At 47.2% G+C, this 20,176-nt stretch overlaps 1 protein-coding gene across 2 annotated transcripts in view; it reads right to left on the bottom strand.

Moving 5' to 3' along the window:
* The window catches only part of pstpip2 (proline-serine-threonine phosphatase interacting protein 2), a 190,532-nt gene that overhangs the window by 83,627 nt on the left and 86,729 nt on the right, over positions 1–20,176 (bottom strand). For both annotated transcript variants that reach the window (XM_070861854.1, XM_070861844.1), the window contains exons 5-6: positions 17,023–17,129; positions 21–83 (exon numbers count right to left, since the gene is read on the bottom strand). In XM_070861854.1, coding sequence (XP_070717955.1) covers positions 21–83; positions 17,023–17,129 — 170 coding nt within the window. The remainder of the gene's footprint in view (positions 1–20; positions 84–17,022; positions 17,130–20,176) is intronic.

Genomic DNA, 20,176 nt, shown 5'->3' with positions numbered 1-20,176 from the left:
AATTAAAATAAAGCTCTTACATCCATTGTTTTCTTGTGGAATGCCATCTTCTGCTTGTGCAAATTTTCCATGCAATGTTCAACCTGAAGAGAGAAAAGAAACAGGATAACCGGAAGAAAATGGAGAATTTCCCATCTTATTCTTTCTTTTATTACACATGTCGAAGATCAAGCAGTGTTCTCCAGGATTGACCCTGCTGGAATTATGGGAGCAGCAGCAGGGTGAGCCAGTGGCCAGTGGTCAGCAGTACCATGGGCACCTCTCCAGTGCACATCGGCCCCAGGCTGCTGGGAAATCCGTCAACTGGGCAGCAAATGGGTGGATGGGAGTGTCCATGCCTTTGTCTTCCTGAAGTCTTGACAGTCCTCATTATTTGTCAAACCCCCGACTTACGAATAGTCAGCAAATTTAAAGATCGTGCATCCTCTGCTCAAACCCAAAATCAGCTAGATGCCGAAAACAAAAGTGGAACTGTCACCCAGGGCTAGTTTTCCTTTCCAACTTTTCCCTACTGGCATCTGGAAGATGAGGGAGTCTGTTCTCGGGCCTTCTCCATCTTGCTCGACTGGGACTCAAACATTGTGTCTTGCTTGTGCTCAGTGGAGAATTATTGCTACCATTACCAATCATGGGACTCAATTTTGGCCAGGAGTTGCTCCGTTTTTTTTTGAGCAGGCTGCTTTTTCTGAAGTAACTTAAAAATCCCCAGCTTCCCCAATCAATTTGCACCAGCGTAACTCACTTTTTCTCAACCACCTCCGCCAGTTCTGGCCATTTAAGCAACTTTGGCCAGCTAATAGTTACTCCATTTCTACTTAGGCCAGCGTATGTGGCCACTTGAGAAAACCCTTGCGGAGAGATAAAGAAATCGGCACAGGTATAGAAATTGGCGCAGGTAAGGAAATCGGCGCATGCAAGTTCAGCAGATGCCCGGACAGCAGCAGCAGGAAAGATAAGAGGGAGGGGGAGAGAGAGAGGTGGGGGGGAAGCCTTTGACCGGGAGGGAGGTGAGCACTCAGCCTGGGCTAGGGGCGGGGAAGCGGACCAGGAGGCCACTCGGCCAGGGCTAGGGGCGGGCTGGAGAACTGACAGTCCTCCTGCCTGTCGGTGAGTTCTGTCAGTTCTCCTCCCCGCTCCTAGCCCTGTCCGAGTGGCCTCCGGTGCAATCAATCTCTTAGTGCTCTTGCCTGCCGGTGAGTTTTAAGAGATCGCATCGGGAGGCCACTCATCCAGGGCTAGGGTCGGGCAGGAGAACTGACAGAAATCACCGGCAGGCAGCAGAAGTCACAGAACGCACACAGGAGAACTGAGAGAACTCACCAGCAGGCAGCAGAACTCACAGAACGCACACAGGAGAACTGACAGAAATCACCGGCAGGCAGCAGAAGTCACAGAACGGACACAGGAGAACTGAGAGAACTCACCGGCAGGCAGCAGGAGTCACAGAACGCACACAGGAGAACTGAGAGAAATCACCAGCAGGCAGCAGAAGTCACAGAATGCACACAGGAGAACTGAGAGAACTCACCGGCAGGCAGCAGAAGTCACAGAACGCACACAGGAGAACTGAGAGAACTCACTGGCAGGCAGCAGAACTCACAGGTTACCAAGGCAGCCCGATCTTTTTGGCGCAGATCAAGGCTCCACATCCTCGGGTTAGGCCACACCAAAATGAAGGGGAAACTTACAACACATTTTTTTTGGCATACTCGGGCCACAAAAAATTGGGCATAACTATGTTAAGAGTAAGAGGGTAACTAAAGAAAGGGTAGGGCCTATTAGAGACCATGAGGGTAATCTTTGTGAGGAGGCGGAAGATGTTGTAAGGTTCTTAACAAATATTTTGCATCTGTATTCACAAAGGAAAGGGGTAATGCAGATATTGCTATCGAGGAGGAGTGTGATATTCTGGATGAAATAAATATAGTGAGAGAGGAAGTATTAAGGGATTTAACAGCTTTGAAAGTAGATAACTCCCCAGGCCTGGATGTTGAGCGAAGTAAAAGAGGAAATAGCAGAGGCCTTGACCATCATTTTCCAGTCCTCTTTGAATCTGGGCATGGTGCCGGAGGATTGGAGGATTGCTAATGTAATATCCTTGTTTAAGAAGGAAGAAAGAGATAGGCCGAGTAATTACAGACTTGTCAGCCTAACCTCAGTGGTGGGAAAATTATTGGAAAAAATCCTGAAAGACAGGATAAATCTACATTTGGAAAGGCAAGGATTAACTAGGGACAGTCAGCACGGATTTGTTAAGGGAAGATCGTGTTTGACTAACCTGATTGAATTTTTTGAGGAGGTAACCAAGAGGGTCGATGAGGGTAGTGCGTACGATGTAGTATATATGAATTTTAGCAAGGCTTTTGATAAGGTCCCACATGGTAAACTGGTCATGAAGGTTAAATCCCATGGGATACAGGGTAAAGTGGCAAGTTGGATCCAAAATTGGCTTGGAGGTAGGAAGCAAAGGATAATGATTGATGGATGTTTTTGTGACTGGAAGGATGTTTCCAATGGGTTCCGCAGGGCTCAGTACTGGGTCCCTTGCTTTTTGTGGCATATATCAATGATTTAGATTTTAATGTAGGGAGTATGATTAAGAAGTTTGCAGACGACACTAAAATTGGCTGTGTGGTTGATAATGAAGAGGAAAGTCATGGGCTGCAGGAGGATATCAATCTGCTAGTCAGGTGGGCAGAGCAGTGGCAAATGGAATTTAATTCAGAGAAGTGTGAGGTGATGCACTTTGGGAGGGCTATTAAGGAAAGGGTATACACATTAAGCGGTAGGCCACTTAATAGTGCAGATGAACAAAGGGACCTTGGAGTGCTTGTTCACAGATCTCTGAAAGTAGCAGGCCAGGTGGATAAGGTGGTTAAGAAGGCATATGGAATGCTTGCCTTTATTGGCCGAGGCATAGAATATAAGAGCAGGGAGGTTATGCTTAAATTATATAATATTTTGGTTAGGCCACAGCTGGAGTACTGCATGCAGTTCTGGTCACCGTATTATAGGAAGGACATGATTGCACTAGAGAGGGTGCAGAGAAGATTTTGCTGCCTGGAATGGAGAATCTTAGTTATGAGGATAGATTGCATAGGCTGGGTTTGTTCTCATTGGAACAGAGGAGGTTGAGAGGAGACCTCATCAAGGTGTACAAAATAGAGTGGCCTGGACATCGTGGAGAGTAAGGGCCTATTGATAGTACACAGCACGCAGTCAGAATCAGTCATTTTATCTGCAAATTGTTCTGTTTTCTTATTATTTTGGATGATGTTTTGTGCCCAAGTTGTCCATGCTCCAAACTAAACATTTCGACACATTGCTGCCACCCAGAACTAGTGTCTAGCATTCCCAAAGTCAGCTGCAGGGGAAAGCTCCCTGTGGCTGTGGAATAACTGATTGCTTAATCATAGGAACAGGAAGCAGGCCATTCGGCCCCTTCAGCCTGTTGCGGCATTCAATTAGACGTCGGCTGATATGTACCTCAATATCTTTTACCCGCTTTTGACCTTTGCAGTGGATGTAGTGTACGTGGAGTTTGAGAATCCTAAGGTGAAGGGCTATGGAATTATGAGGAGAGAAAACCTGATGAACATTAGTTGGAAAAGACAAAGCAGCGAGCAGGGGTTCAAGGCAGTTCATCCGAGTATTTGAAAAGTAGTGTCCTGCAAGGTTCAGTTCTGGAGCCATTTCTGTTCACTGTGTACATCAATGATTTGGATATAGGCTTAGAGTAGTGGTGTTAAAATTTACAGATGATACCAAAGTATGAAATATAGTTCATTCTATAGAAGACCAAGGAAAGCTTCAAAGGGGTAGTGATCAGGGGGCGGGGGGATGAGCTAAAAAGTGGCAGAGGGAGTTCAATATAGGTGATACAATTTTGAAAAAAAAATAGCAGTAATTATATTCTGAATGGAAGGCAGCTTGTGTCAGACCAGATGGATTTGGGGTAGAGGATCAGAGGGTATTCAAAGCAACACCTCAGGTTGATAAGGTTGTTGAGGAAAGCCAATAGATTTTTCTTTTCTTTATTCATTCATGGGATATGGGCGTCGCTGGCGAGCCCAGCATTTATTGCCCATCCCTAATTGCCCTTGAGAATATGGTGGTGAGCCGCCTTTTTGAACCACTGCAGTCTGTGTGGTGAAGATACTCCCACAGTGCTGTTAGAAAGAGAGTTCCAGGATTTTGACCCAGCGACGATGAAGGAACAGCGATATACTTCCAAGTCAGGATGGTGTGCAACTTGGAGGTGAACTTGCAGGAGATGGTGTTCCCATGCGCCTGCTGCCCTTGTTCTTCTAGGTGGTAGAGGGTACGAGTTTGGGAAGTGCAGCCAAAGACGACTTGGCGAGTTGCCACAGTGCATCTTATAGATGGTACACACTGCAGCCACGGGTGCGCCGGTCGTGGAGATTGTAAATGTTGAAGGTGGTGGATGGGGTGCCAATTATGCGGGCTGCTTTGTCCAGGATGGTGTCGAGCTTCTTGAGAGATGTTGGAGCTGCACTCATCCAGGCAAGTCCACTCCTGACTTATGCCTTGTAGATGGTGGAAAGGCTTTGAGGAGTCAGGAGGTGAGATACTCGCTGCAAAATACCCAGCCTCTGACCCACTCTCGTTGCCTTAGTGCCTGTATTCATCTGGCTGGTCCAATTGACTTTCTGGTCAATGGTGACCCCCAGAATGTTGATGGCGGGAGATTCGGCGATGGTAATGCTGTGAATGTCAAGGGGAGGTGGTTAGACTGTCGCTTGTTGGAGATAGCCATTGCCTGGCACTTGTGTGGCGCGAATGTTACTTGCCACTTATCAGCCCAAGCCTGAATGTTGTCCAGGTCTTGCTGCATGTGGGCATGGACTGCTTCATTATCTGAGGAGTTGCGAATGGCAACCGTCTTTTTTTGTGCAAGGTATGACTCCAGCCAGCAGGGAGTTTTCCCCCCGATTCCCATTGACTTCAGTTTTACTAGATCTCCTGGATGACACACTCGCTTAAATGCTGCCTTGATGTCAAGGGCAGCCACTTTCACCTACCTCTGGAATTCAGCTCTTTTGTCCATGTTTGGACCAAGGCTGTAATGAGGTCTGGAGCTGAGTGGTCCTGGCGGAACCCAAACTGGGCATCAGTGAGCAGGTTATTGGTGAGCAAGTGTCGTTTGATAGCACCGTCGACACCACCTTCCATCACTTTGCTGATGATTGAGAGTAGACTGATGGAGCGGTAATTGGCCGGATTGGATTTGTCCTGCTTTTTATGGACAGGACATACCTGGGCAGTTTTCCACATTGTTGGATAGATGCCAGTGTTGTAACATACTAGGTTTTATCACGAGGTGTAGAATATAAAGGCCAAGAGGTAATATTTCTGGCTGGTTAGCAGTGGAGCAGGACTTCCACCCCACTATCTGACCCCGCTGTGAACCTAACCCATTTATCTGGCTCAGAGCCCAGTTAAGTGTGCAAGCGGGACTCCTGGCAGGATTCCCGCAACCACAACGGAGCTCTGTGCTGCCAAGGCGCACGATCCTGCGGGTGGTGAAGCCGGATGTACACTGCGTGGCCAGAGGGGAACGAGGCACAGGAGCCCCAAGGAGGAATTCAGCCAAAGTTCTTGTAGACACTGTCCATTCATCCTGAAATGTCAGGGACTTTCCTGCACTAACCTAGAGACAACCACCAGGCTTCTCCTTATTTTCAAGTCCTTCCATGGCCTCGCCCCTCCCTATATCTGTAACCTCCTCCAACCCCTCGCTATCTGTGTAATCTCCTCCAGCCCCACAACCCCTCCCTATATCTGTAACCTCCTCCAACCCCACAACCCCTCGCTATCTGTGTAATCTCCTCCAGCCCCACAACCGCCCACCCCGGAGACATCTGCGCTCCTCTAATTCTGCCCTCTTGAGCATCCCTGATAATAAATCGCTCAACCAATAGTGGCCGTGCCTTCTATTGACTTGGCCCCAAGCTCTGGAACTTCCTGCCCAAACCTCTCCGCCTCTCTACCTCGCTTTCCTCCTTCAAGACGCTCCTAAAAAACCTACCTCTTTGACCAATATTTTGGTCACCGTCCCTAATTTCTACTTATGCAGCTCGGTGTCAATTTTTAAATCGCACAATACTCCTGTGAAGCCCCTTGGGGCGTTTCACTACGTTAAAGGCGCTATATAAATGCAAGTTGTTGTTGTTCTCCTTGCACACCCAGAGGAACAGCAGTAATAGGGAGCCAACGCGCCAGGAACCCAGGCCCCCGCACCACCTGCATTCGGATGCAGCAGGTGAGGAAGGTGTGGCCAGTGCCAGTCCCGGGGTGGGGAGGGTAATTAAAGTTGTGGAGAGCAGGTGGCCAAAGGCCCCTTCACCCCATTTAGCCCCACTTTCTGTCACAATTTTGGATGTGATTGTAGAGGGAAATCCAGGCCAATTTTTTTTTTTTAACGAGCGTTGTGACAAAGATGAAGCCTTTTATAATTATGGGAGTGGTTCCTATGATTCAGTCACACTGTATAATGGGGTTTAAAAATTGCTGTACCTACAATCCTGTCCCATAAAGAAAAAGAAAGTCCTCCATTTATCAGTTAGTGTCAGCTGTGGCTCAGTGGGTAGCACACTTGTCTCGGAGTCAGAAGGTTGTGGGTTCAAGTCCCACTCCAGAGACTTGAGCACGTAAATCTAGGCTGACACTCTGAGGCAGTGCTGCACTGTCGGAGGTGCAATCTCTCAGATGAGATGTTAAACTGAGGCCCCGTCTGCTTCCTCAGGTGGATGTAAAAGATCCCATGACAACAGAGGTTTGGAAAACTTTTAAAAGCCAGCAAAGAACGACTAAGAAGAGAAGGAAGATAGATTATGAAAGCAAACTAGCACAAAATATAAAAACAGATAGTAAGGATTTCTACAGGTACATAAAAAGGAAAAGATAGGCTAAAGTAAATGTTGGTTCCTTAGAGGATGAGACTGGGGAATTAATAATGGGGATCAGGGAAATGACAGAGAATTTGAACAAATATTTTGTATCGGTCTTCAAGGTAGAAGATACTAAAAACATCCCAATAGTGGATAATCAAGGGGCAATAGGGAGGGAGGAACTTAATACAATCACTATCACCAAAGTAGTGGTACTCGGTAAAATAATGGGACTAAAGGCGGACAAGTCCCTTAGACCTGACGGCTTGCATCCTAAGGACTTAAAAGAAGTGGCTGCAAAGATAGTGTATCCATTGGTTGTAATCTACCAAAATTCCCTGGATTCTGGGGCGGTCCCAGATTGGAAACCCGCAAATGTAACACCCCTATTTAAAAAAGGAGGCAGACAGAAAGCAAGAAACTATAGACCAGTTAGCCTAACATCTGAAATTGGAAAAATGTTGGAGTCCATTATTAAGGAAGTAGTAGCAGGACATTTGGAAAAGCATGATTCAATCAACAGAGTCAACATGGTTTTATGAAAGGGAAATCATATTTGACAGATTTGCTGGAGTTCTTGGAGGATGTAACGAGCAGGGTGGATAAGGGGGAACCAGTGGATGTGGTGTATTTGGATTTCCAGACAGCATTCGATAACGTGCCACATGAAAGGATACTGCACAAGATAAAAGTTCACGGGGTTGGGGTAATATATGAACATGGATAGAGGATTGGCTAACTAACCCAAAACAGAGAGTCAGAATAAATGGGTCATTTTCCGGTTGGCAAACAGTAACTAGTGGGGTGCCGCAGGGATCAGTGCTGGGGCTTCAACTATTTACAATCTATATTAATGACTTGGATGAAGGGACCGAGTGTAATGTAGCCAAGTTTGCTGATGATACAAAGATGGGTGGGAAAGCAAATTGTGAGAAGGACACAAGAAATCTGCAAAGGGATATAGACAGGCTAAGTGAGCGGGCAAAAATGTGGCAGATGGAGTATAATGTGGAAAAATGTGAGGTTATCCACTTCGGCAGAAAAAATAGAAAAAAAATTTTAATTTAAAAGGAGAAAAATTGCAAGTGCTGCAGTACAGAGGGACCTGGGGGCCCTTATGCATAAAATGCAAAAAATTATTCTGCAGGTACAGCAAGTAATCAGGAAGCAAATGGAATGTTGATCTTTATTGCAAGGGGGATAGAGTATAAAAGCAGAGAAATCCTGCTACAACTGTACAGGGTATTGGTGAGGCCACACCTAGAGTACTGCGTATAGTTTTGGTCTCCGGATTTAAGGAAAGATATACTTGCATTGGAGGCTGTTCAGGAAAGGTTCACAAGGTTGGTTCCGGAGATGAGGGGTTTGACTTATGAAGATAGGTTGAATCTACACTCAGTGGAGTTCAGAAGAATGAGAGGTGATCTTATCGAAACATATAAGATAATGAGGGGGCTCAACAAGATGGATGCAGAGAGGATATTTCCACTCATCGGGGAAACTAAAACTAGGCGACATAGTCTCAGAATAAGGGGCCGTCCATTTAAAACTGAGATGAGGAAGAATTTCTTCTCTTCGAGGGTTGAAAATCTGTGAAATTCTCTACCCTAGAGGTTGGGTTATTGAATATATTTAAGGCGGAGATAGACAGATTTTTGAGCAATAAGGGAGTAAAAGGTTATGGGGAGTGGGTAGGGAAGTGGAGCTGAGTCTATGATCAGATCAGCAATGATCTTATTGAATGATGGAGCAGGCTCGAGGGGCCAAATGGCTTACTCCTGCTCCTATTTCTTATAATCTTATTTCGAAGAAGAGCAGTGAAGTTATCCCCGGTGTCCTGCCCAATATTTATCCCTCAATCATCATAACAAAAACAGATTATCTGGTCATTATCACATTGCTGTTTGTGGGAGCTTACTTGTGCTCAAATTAGCTGCTGCGTTTCCCACATTACAACAGTGACTACACTCCAAAAGTACTTCATTGGCTGTAAAGCACTTTTGAGACATCCAGTGGTTGTGAAAGGCGCTACCTACAGAGAGAGAGGATTGGATTTATATTATGTGTATTATATAGTATTATAATTTAGATGAGGGCTCCATGAAATCCATTTAAAAAAGGGGTCCTTCAACCAGAAATGTTTGAGAACCACTGTCCTCGGCCATTGGCTGGAGAAGAATGGCCAAGCCATACAGTTCAAACACAAGTAACTGTGTGATATATTTAATTATGCGCAGCTCTTTTTGAATTTAGTTGACAGATATTCAAATCCAAGATATGCTAGCAATTGTTATTCAGCTTTTTTTTAAAAAAGGGAGCCTAAACTCCTAATGGGAGATATAAAGAGACCAGTCAGCTCCTGGGGCTGATAAGATTACAAGAAATGTAATCCATGTACAGGTAATTAATGAATTAAAATTAGTTTAAAATAAAGATCAGTAGATTCTAATATCTACGGAATGTAATATCTCCAAGTTTGCAGATGACACTAAGCTGGGTGGCGATGTGAGCTGTGAGGAGGATGCTAAGAGGTTGCAGGGTGACTTGGACAGGTTAGGTGAGTGGGCAAATGCATGGCAGATGCAGTATAATGTGGATAAATGTGAGGTTATCCATTTTGGTGGAAAAAACAGGAAGGCAGAATATTATCTGAATGGTGGCAGATTAGGAAAAGGGGAGGTGCAACGAGACCTGGGTGTCATGGTACATCAGTCATTGAAAGTTGGCATGCAGGTACAGCAGGCTCTGAAGGCAGCAAATGGTAAGTTGGTCTCCATAGCTAGGGGATTTGAGTATAGGAGCAGGGAGGTCTTAATGCAGTTGTACAGGGCCTTGGTGAGGCCTCACATGGAATATTGTGTTCAATTTTGGTCTCCTAATCTGAGGAAGGACGTTCTTGCTATTGAGGGAGTGCAGCGAAGGTTCACCAGACTGATTCCCGGGATGGCGGGACTGACATATGAGGAGAGACTGGATCGACTGGGCCTGTATTCACTGGAGTTTAGAAGAATGAGAGGGGATCTCATAGAAACATATAAAATTCTGACAGGATTGGACAGGTTAGATGTAAGAAGAATGTTCCCGATGTTGGGGAAATCCAGAACCAGGGGTCACAGTCCAAGGATAAGGGGTAAGCCATTTAGGACCGAGATGAGGAGAAACTTCTTCACTCAGAGTTGTTAACATGTGGAATTCTCTACTGCAGAGAGATGTTGAGGCCAGTTCATTAGATATATTCAAGAGGGAGTTAGATATGGCCCTGACGGCTAAAGGGATCAAGGGGCATGGAGAGAAAGCAGGAAAGGAGTACTGAGGTGAATGATCAGCTATGATCTTATTGAATGGTGGTGCAGCCTCGAAGGGCCGAATGGCCTACTCCTGCACCTATTTTCTATGTTTCTACTGTAAATGCATTTTATGGTATCACTATTATTTCTTCAACACTTATTCAATAAATACATTTGGTCATTAAAGCCCCGTTGTTCATGTTACTTTGATCTTTTGAAGACGAGGAGAATCTTGCAGATGCACAGACAGCATCTGGCAGCTAAAGCAATCCAATGAGAGAGTTTCTGTTCATTACCCTGTCTGCACTATCAAAAACCTACCGAGATAGCAAAAGTAGTACAGATATTCATGAGGCCAGAGCCAAGGCTAATTTAGGAGCGTAGTACCTATCAGGAAAGGATGAACAGGCTGGGTCTCTTTTCTCTTGAAAAGAGATGGCTGAGGGGTGACCTAATATAATCTTTAAAATTATGATAGGTTTTGATAGAGTGGATACAGAGAGATTGGGCCCAAATTTGCCCAGGAGTTGCTGTTTTTTTTGGAGCAACTTAATTTTTTTGGAGTATCTTAAAAATCCCCATTCTGCACATTTAATTTGCGCCAGTGTAAGTGAGTTAGTTCGGATTTTTTTTTTAGTTTCGTTTTTTTTTCAATAGGGGGTGTTACCAGCCACCTGCGCCTGTTTTGACCATTTAAGCCCGTTTGGACAGCTAATAGTTGCTCCAAACTAACTTAGGCCAGCGTATGTGGCCACTTGTGGCCGACAGAAAAACCTTGCGGAGAGTTAAGAAATCAGCGCAGGCAAGTACATTTAAAGCACCAAGCACTAAACAAAGCACAAAAATAAGCATTCAATAACAAATAAAAAATACAAGGAAGCTGAGAGGACCTGCACCTAGAACCAAGACTTACAAAGCACTAAACAAAGCATAAAAAGTAATAAGCAATTAATTAATAAATAAAAACTAGAAGGCACCCTGCACCTAAATCACCAAGGCCAAAGTAATAAGCAATCAATCAATAACAAATAAAAAGGTTGGTGAATCGGCAAGGCCCCCGAGGTCAGTGAGTCGGCGGGTCCCTGAGATCGGTGAGCTACATGTGTGCAGCTTTCACTTGCTGCTCCGCTGGCTCCGAACAGCCTCAATCCCGGGGGATCACGCTGCGCTCCGCTCCCCGCCGGCTGACACTCCAAGTCCTGCATTATTGGTAAGGAGTAATCACCTGGAGAGGTCCTTGTGGATTTAGCTGTCAACAGTTCTTTCTCACTGTGTAGATCTGCTCCTGGTGATATACCCTCAACCTCCTACTGACTGCAACTCTACTTGCATGCATGCGCAGTTGAAACTCAGAAAGCTCAGAATCTCTTTAGTGGACTTAAACTGGGGTCTCAAGAGATCTCGTGCAACCCAGAAAGCAAAATGAAAAATGGACCACATAATCAATCAATCAATAAATAATTAAACAAATAAAAAATAGAAGTCCTACCTTCAGCGGGTCGCCAGTGAGGGAGCCCATTCGGCCAGGGATAGGGGCGGCCCACTTTGGGCCCCTCTCACACAGCCTGCAGATAACATGCAGAGATTCTGGTGGTGAGGAGCTACTGCGCATGCGCGCATACTCTAGCGTGCATGTGCAGAGGTCACGGCACTGTTTTCAGCGGCAGGACCTGGCTCCGCCCCCGAATCCAGCGGCCATGCTACGCCATTATCGAGGAGAGGCTGGGGAGCGACCAAACTCGGCCTGAAGATTTTTGCCGCCCTAATCAGTATACAAAAGCGGCACACCTCTGGTGAGTGCGCCAGAAATCTCTACCGGCCAAATTTGGGCCCAATGTTTCCATTTGTGGGGAAGAGCAAAATTAAAGGTCATCAATATGAGATAGTTGTTGTGTGTCTGTAAAGCATGCACTCCCATGTTCCGCCACCAGGGAGCTCATCCCCTGAAGTCCCAAGGGATCCCAGCATCCCTTGGGAGCACTGTATATAAGCCGGCCCCTAAGGCCTGTTCCTCACTCTGGAGTGTCTTAATAAAGACTGAGGTCGCTGTTACTTTAACCTCCCTGTGTGCAGCCTCATTTGTGTTAGGAATGCAATGACTGGCAACGAGAATACAAATACAACACAAAGATGCAGCAAACTGTGGACATCCTGGCGAAATTATCGGAGGGTGAGGACTGGGAAGCCGATGTCGAACGGCGAGACCAGTACTTCGTAGCCAACGAGCTGGACGGAGAATGAAGCGCTGCAAAAAGGAGAGCGGTCCTCCTCACAGTCTGCGGGGCACCAACCTACAGCCTCATGAAGAATCTCCGAGGGAGAGCGTGCTGATGGCAAGGTATCAGTTCTACATGTGCCAGCGATCTGAAGGTCAGGAAGTGGCGAGCTACATCGCTGAGCTAAGGCGACTTGCAAGACAATGCGAGTTTGATGGCTACCTGGAGCAAATGCTCATAGACGTTTTTGTACTGGGCACTGGCCACGATTCCATCCTACGAAAACACTTGACTGTAGAGACACCGACCCTCAGCAAGGCCATTGCGATAGCACTGGCGTTTATGTCCACCAAACAAATCTCTCAGCACACAAGTGCTAGCAATGTTTATAAATTAACCGGAACTGTGTTTGCAAGCAGAAATGTACAGGGCAGAACCCACGAGTCTGCAACTGCCAGCAGGCCTCAGGTGACCCAGATGACTGAGTCCCCAATGAAGGATGAATGCAAGGCAATTCACACCTTGTTGGTGTTGTGGAGACTTCCATTCAGCCTATTCGTGCCGCTTCAAAGAGTATGTTTGCAAGAGCTGTGGAACAATGGGGCACCTCCAACGAGCTTCTGGACGAGCTGTAAGCTCTGCAAAACCTGCTAACCACCACGTGGCAGAGGAAGATCGGACCATGGTGGATCAAAGCAATTTTGAGCCTCAGAGAGAGGAGGCAGATGCTGAAGTACACGGGGTGCACACATTTTTGATGAAATGTCCACCTATAATGCTAAACGTAAAATTGAATGTCTTACCCGTAGCCATGGAACTGGACACTGGCGCTAGCCAATCCATCATGAGTCAAAAGATGTTTGAGAGACTGTGGTGCAACAAGGCATTCAGACCAGCCCTGAGCCCCATCCACACGAAACTGAGAACGTACACCAAAAAGCGCATCACTGTCCTGGGCAACGCCATGGTCAAGGTCACCTATGAGAGCATGGTGCATGAACTGCCACTCTGGATTGTCCCACACTGCTTGGAAGGAGCTGGCTCGGCAAAATCCGCTGGAACTGGGATGACATCCGAGCGCTATCACATGTCGATGAGGCCTCATGTACTAAGGTTCTTAACAAATTTCCTTCCCTTTTTGAGCCAGGCATTGGAAACTTTTCTGGGGTGAAGGTGCATTCCACTTGGTCCCAGAGGCACAACCCTTTCACCACAAGGCGCGAGCGGTACCTCACATGATGAGGGAGAGAGTGGAAATTGAGCTGGACAGGCTGCAACGTGAGGGCATCATCTCCCCAGTGGAATTCAGCGAGTGGGCCAGCCGATTGTTCCAGTAGTCAAAAGTGATGGCACAGTCAGGATTTGCGGCGATTATAAATTAACTATTAATTTATAACTATTAATCGTTTCTCGTTACAGGACCAATACCCACTACCTAAGGCAGACGACCTATTTGCGACGCTGGCAGGAGGCAAGACATTCACCAAGCTCGACCTGACTTCGGCCTACATGACGTAGGAGCTGGAGGAATCTTCGAAGGGCCTCACCTGCATCAACACGCACAAGGGACTGTTCATCTACAACAGATGTCCGTTTGGAATTCGATCGGCTGCAGCGATCTTCCAGAGAAACATGGAGAGCCTACTCAAGTCGGTACCAGGACGACATATTGGTCACGGGTCAGTACACAGTCGAGAATCTACAAAACCTGGAGGAGGTCCTCCAGCGACTGGATTGCGTTGGGCTGCGGCTGAAGAGGTCGAAATGCATCTTCATGGCAACAGAAGTGGAGTTTTTGGCGAGAAAGATCGCGGCGGACAGCATTCAGTCCACATTCTGTCTTGACATCTATCAGGAACACACCCAGGCCACAGAATGTCACGGAGCTGCGGTCGTTCCTGGGACTCTTCAACTATTTTGGTAACTTCCTACCGGGGTTAAGCACCCTTTTAGAGCCCCTACTTGTGTTATTGCTCAAAGGTGAGAACTGGGTATGGGAAAAAAAAACAAGTAATTGCTTTTGAGAAAGCAGAAACATTTTATGCTCCAACAAGCTGCTTGTATTGTATAACCCGTGTAAAAGACTTGTGCTAGCATGTGATGCGTCGTCGTATGGAGTCGGGTGTGTATTACAACAAGCTATTGTTGCGGGGAAGTTGTAACCTGTCACCTATGCCTCCAGGAGCTTGTCTAAGGCCGAGAGGGCCTACAGCATGATTGAGAAAGAGGCATTAGCATGTGTGTTTGGGGTAAAGAAAATGCATCAGTACCTGTTTGGCCTCAAATTTGAGTTGGAAACCGATCACAAGCCCCTCACATCCCTGTTCGCTGAAAACAAGGAGATAAATACTAATGCCTCAGCCTGCATACAAAGGTGGGCACTCACGCTATCAGCGTATAACTATACCATCCACCACAGGCCAGGCACCGAGAACTGTACGGATGCTCTCAGTCGACTACCATTGCCCACCACTGGGGTGGAAATGGTGCAGCCTGTAAACTTCTTGATGGTGGCGCAGCCCGCAGACTTGTTGATGGTCATGGAAGCGTTTGAAAATGATAAATCACCTGTCACGGCCCGCCAGATTAGGACTTGGACTAGCCAAGATCCTCTGCTGTCCCTAGTAAAAAACTGTGTACTGCATGGGAGCTGGGCCAGCATCCCCGTTGAAATGCAAGAGTCAATCAAGCCGTTCCAGTGGCGAAAGGACGAGCTGTCCATTCAGGCAGACTGCCTGTTGTGGGGTAACCGCGTAGTGCTACCCAAAAAGGGCAGGGAGACGTTCATCTCGGATCTCCACAGCACACAGCCGGGTTTAGTAATGATGAAAGTGATAGCCAGATCCCACGTGTGGTGGCCCGGTATCGACTCTGACTTAGATTCCTGTGTACGGCAATGCAGCGTGTGTGCTCAGTTGAGCAACGTGCCCAGAGAGGCACCACTAAGTTTGTGGTCCTTGCACTCCAGACCATGGTCGAGGATCCATGTCGACTATGCATGCCCGTTTCTCGGTAAAATGTTCCTGGTGGTGGTGGACACTTTTTAAAAATGGATTGAATGTGAAATAATGTCGGGAAGCACCGCCACCGCCACCATTGAAAGCCTGAGGGCCATGTTTGCCACCCACGGCCTGCCTGACATACTGGTCAGTGACAACGAGCCATGTTTCACCAGTGCCGAATTTAAAGAATTCATGACCCGCAATGGGATCAAACATGTCACCTCAGCCCCGTTTAAACCAGCCTACAATGGGCAGGCAGAGCGGGCAGTATAAACAATCAAACAGAGCCTTAAACGAGTCACAGAAGGCTCACTCCAAACCCGCCTGTCCCGAGTACTGCTCAGCTACTGCACGAGACCCCACTCACTCACAGGGGTGCCCCCGGCTGAGCTACTCATGAAAAGGACACTTAAAACCAGACTCTCGCTGGTTCACCCCAACCTGCATGATCAGGTAGAGAGCAGGCGGCAGCAACAAAATGTAAACAATGGTCGCACCACTGTATCACAGGAAATTGATCTGAATGACCCTGTGTATGTGCTAAACTATGGACATGGTCCCAAGTGGATCGCGGGCACGGTGATAGCTAAAGAAGGGAATAGGGTGTTTGTAGTCAAACTAGATAATGGACAAATTTGCAGAAAGCACCTGGACCAAAACAGGCTGCGGTTCACAGACTGCCCTGAACAACCCACAGCAGACACCACCTTTTTCGAGCCCACAACACCCAAAGGATCAACGACACCACGCCGGACCAGGAAATCGAACCCATCACGCCCAACAGCCCAGCAAGGCCAGGCTCACCCAGCAGCCCTGCAGGGCCAACAACACGCCAGCCCAGCGAGGGCACAGCCAACACACCAGAACAGACATTTGTACCGAGGCGGTCCACCAGGGAAAGAAAGGCTCCCGACCGCCTCACCTTGTAAATAGTTTTCACTTTGACTTTGGGCGGGGGAGTGATGTTGTGTATCTGTAAAGCATGCACTCCCATGTTCCGCCACCAGGGAGCTCATCCCCTGAAGTCCCAAGGGATCCCAGCATGAAGCACTGTATATAAGCCGGCCCCTCAGACCTGTTCCTCACTCTGGAGTGTCTTATTAAAGACTGAGGTCACTGTTACTTTAACCTCCCCATGTTCAGCCTCATCAGTGTTAGGAACACAATAATAGTCACCAAGAAATCCAATGGGGAACTTCTTTACCAAGAGAGTGGTGAGAATGTGGAACTCGCTACCACAGGGAGTGATTGAAGTGAATAGTATAGATGCACATAAGGGGTGGTGGATAAGCAAATGAGGGAGAAGGAAACAGAGGGTTACGCTGATAGATTTAGATGAGGAAAGATGAGGAGGAAGCTCGAGTGGAGCATAAACGCTGGCATGGACTGGTTGGGCCAAATGGCCTGTTTCTGTGCTGTATATCAAATGCAATTCTCGTCTAAAATAAGGAAGCTGGAGTAACTAGATTAAAAAAAGGCAGAAAAAATATAGCCTTTCGAAGAGAGGGCGGGGAAGAGGCAAAGAAACAAAGCAGATATGAAGTGAGGGTGACGGCCTTTGACATCAATGATCACAATGTTAAACAAAAAAGTATGACCGGCCCACCTTCTTCCTTTGATCCTTTTGTTTTTCCCGGAATTCCTCCAGTTTCTTCATCTCTTCCCGTAAGCTGCTTGCCAGCTGGATGTGCAACAGTCCCACATTCTCCATCTCTGGAAGGCAATGAGATAATGACAGAATGAATAGCTCTCCACGAGTATGTTTGTGAGACATTCTCCAGTATGTCTGCCATTATTGGTCGAGGACCAGGCAGAAGTTAGAAGCTGGTGATTGGCTGCAAGGCACTCGTGCATTAATCCTTCGCGACCAATCAGTAAGTGTATATTTTGAGTCTTACTGCTGGCAAGATACAGGTGGGCAAGATGGTATTAACAACACGGATAGAATGTTTTGATCGGGTGCTAACACTCTGTGCTGATAGGGACACCATTTTTGACCAAAGTTTTGATCAATAGCTGTAGTGTTGTTTAAAGAGTTTCGAACATCCGAATGATGTATTCACGGACCTGGTGAAATTCAAAGTGAATGAACAATGATACTGTCATGTATGAAAACTCTTTGTATTCACTATGTAACTATGTACGATGTACCAGCTGAGGGCGCTGCTGTTGGAGGCCCAGGGGTTTCCCGCCCTGATGTGCAAGGGCATATAAAAGGCAGTCAGTCATCTGCCCCTCACTTTACAGTCGTATTAAATGGACTCAAGTCACACAGCTCTTACTCACAGCACAAGGCCTCGTGGAGTTATTCGATGGTAATTGCAGATATAATAGATACGATGTGATGGGCTAACGGCAGAGTCACTGAAAGAAGTGCTGTAAATACCCGCCAAAGTTTTGTGAGGAACCGTAAAGAGAAAAGACAGCTTTGTGTTTTAGGTACAGATTTTTCAGCTCAACCATTAGAACCTGTCTTTTCTCTCTACAGTTGCACGCTGACCAGCTGAACCGTTACAACTCTCATGCCTCAGATATCCAATAACTGCAGTTTAAAAAAATCTTTTTGGCAATTCCAGAAAACGACTGTGCTCATAAATTTCCCAAAACGAGGTCAATGTTTTTTTTAAATAAACAAATGCAGATGACAAGACGCTGACTCGTGCCTGACTGACAAGAGTCTTTGGGGGCGAAGTTACCCCGTGCCTGGTTTGGGGCACATAATGTGAATGATATGAAAGTTTAGCGAGGGCGGGAAGTGCTGCCTGCGGCGCGGAATTGGCCTCTTGAAGGCAAAAAAAGTGTGTGGCGGTAACCGGGCGTTCGCGGGGCGGGACTCACAGCACGGCGCTGACATGCCGCATCACAACATCCCACCCCTTCTTTTAAAAGGAAGGGTGTTGTGTCTGGAGAAAGAGTCAGACTGAACACTGTGAGCTCAAAGTAAAATATGACCATAGTCTTTTATTGCAGGTATCCAGAGTGCCTCTCCAACCTGTGAAGCCTCCTTAAATACCTGTGCTCCCAAGGGATTATGGGATCCCTTGGGACTCCAGGGGATGAGCCCTCTGGTGGCTGTACAGTGTAAATACAAACGAGCTGCTGCTGGGTCACCAGGGAGGGTGTCGCCGGGCCAGCGACCGCCATTGTCGAAAAGTCGGCCAACAGAAAAAAGATGGTGGCCGTGGCGCTAACCACCTCTCCTTTAAGGGGTACCCCAGCCTTTCGCCCCGAGAAGCTGTCGCTGGCATCGCCCCACGCTGACCTCGCGTCTCGCAAATGACATCATCGCCGGGATACGCCGCGCCGGTGAGCTAATCGCAAACCACTTTTCGCGCTCCGAGCCCCGGGGGCAATTCTGGGGGTGAGCGCTCTGGATCCCGCGCCCATGTGTTAGTGCACCTGTGCCCTGCTAGAGCTTCCCGGATGGGCTAACTGGCCTTTCCCCGTGGGGCAATTTCGGCCCCTATATGTCAAGAAGACCATTATAACATTTCACTTACACTACAAATGAGAAGAACAATGAATTTCGGAGATGAACCAGAAACCAATGGCAATGGCCATTAAAGAATCCGAACAAAAGAACTGGCAACACCTCATCCAGAGCCAGTAAACAGTTAAATCTGGGCCCAACAGCCAGCTTTCAGAATGTGGCAAGCTTATTTTGGCATTGCCATGAGCGGTGTACATTGGAACCCAACAACACACAGGACACACAATCAATATAACAGCATTGTGTGTGACTTTGGCCCGAACCGTTGTCCTCTGCAGTTGACCACACAGTTGACCATACGAGCCTCCTCCATTACCAGCATGCACTTCTGTGGAAGTACAATCTCATGGTTCCACCATAACCAGTGACAATGTAGCCAAAACATCTCCTGCAATGGTGTACTCCAAAGCTCCATCCTTGATCCCTTCCAATACCTCATCGATATGCTGCTCATTATCAACATTATCCAACAGCATCAAGTCACCTTCCAAATGTACGTATGCCTGGTCTCCACCACCATCCTGGATTCCATGACTGTCACTGTGCTGTCTGGCCACCTAGCCCATATCAACCAGAAATTCAACCCAACTATGATATCCTGTTCGAGCTCGACCTGAGATTCAAAACAAGAATTTTGCTTCTACCTCAGAAACATGACCTCCTATTCCATACTCCACTCCCAACTACCACAGAAATCCTCATCCCCGTCGTCCTTACTTCGAGACTCAACTTTTGCAAAATGCTTCTTGCTGGCCTCCCAAACTCCACCTTTACATGAACAAACTCCTGGAGAACTCTGTCGCCAGCATTGTATCCTGCACAAAGTCCCACTCACCTCTCAACCCCGATCCTAACTCGCCTCCACTGGCTCCCCGTAAGAACACAAGAAATAGGAGCAGGAGCAGGCCATTTGGCCCCTCGAGCCTGCTCCGCCACTCATTAAGATCATGGCTGACCTGATCCTGGCCTCAACTCCGCTTCCCTGCCCACTCCCCATAACCCTTCACTCCCTTATTCGTTCAAAAATCTGTCTATCTCCACCTTAAATATATTCAATGACCCTGCCTCCACAGTTCTCTGGGGCAGAGAATTCCACAGATTTACAACCCTCAGAGAAGAAATTCCTCCTCATTTCCTTTTTAAATGGGCGGCCCCTTATTCTGAAACTATGCCCCCTAGTTCTAGATTCCCCCACGAGGGGAAACATCCTCTCTGCATCTACCCTGTCAAGCCCCCTCAGAATCTTGTATGTTTCAATAAGACCTCCTCT

The sequence above is a fragment of the Pristiophorus japonicus genome, chromosome 2 (assembly GCF_044704955.1).
Source record: "Pristiophorus japonicus isolate sPriJap1 chromosome 2, sPriJap1.hap1, whole genome shotgun sequence".
NCBI classification, from domain to species: domain Eukaryota; kingdom Metazoa; phylum Chordata; class Chondrichthyes; family Pristiophoridae; genus Pristiophorus; species Pristiophorus japonicus.
The sequence above is the reverse complement of the archived record's forward strand: the minus strand, read 5'-3'. Positions and strand labels throughout refer to the sequence as shown.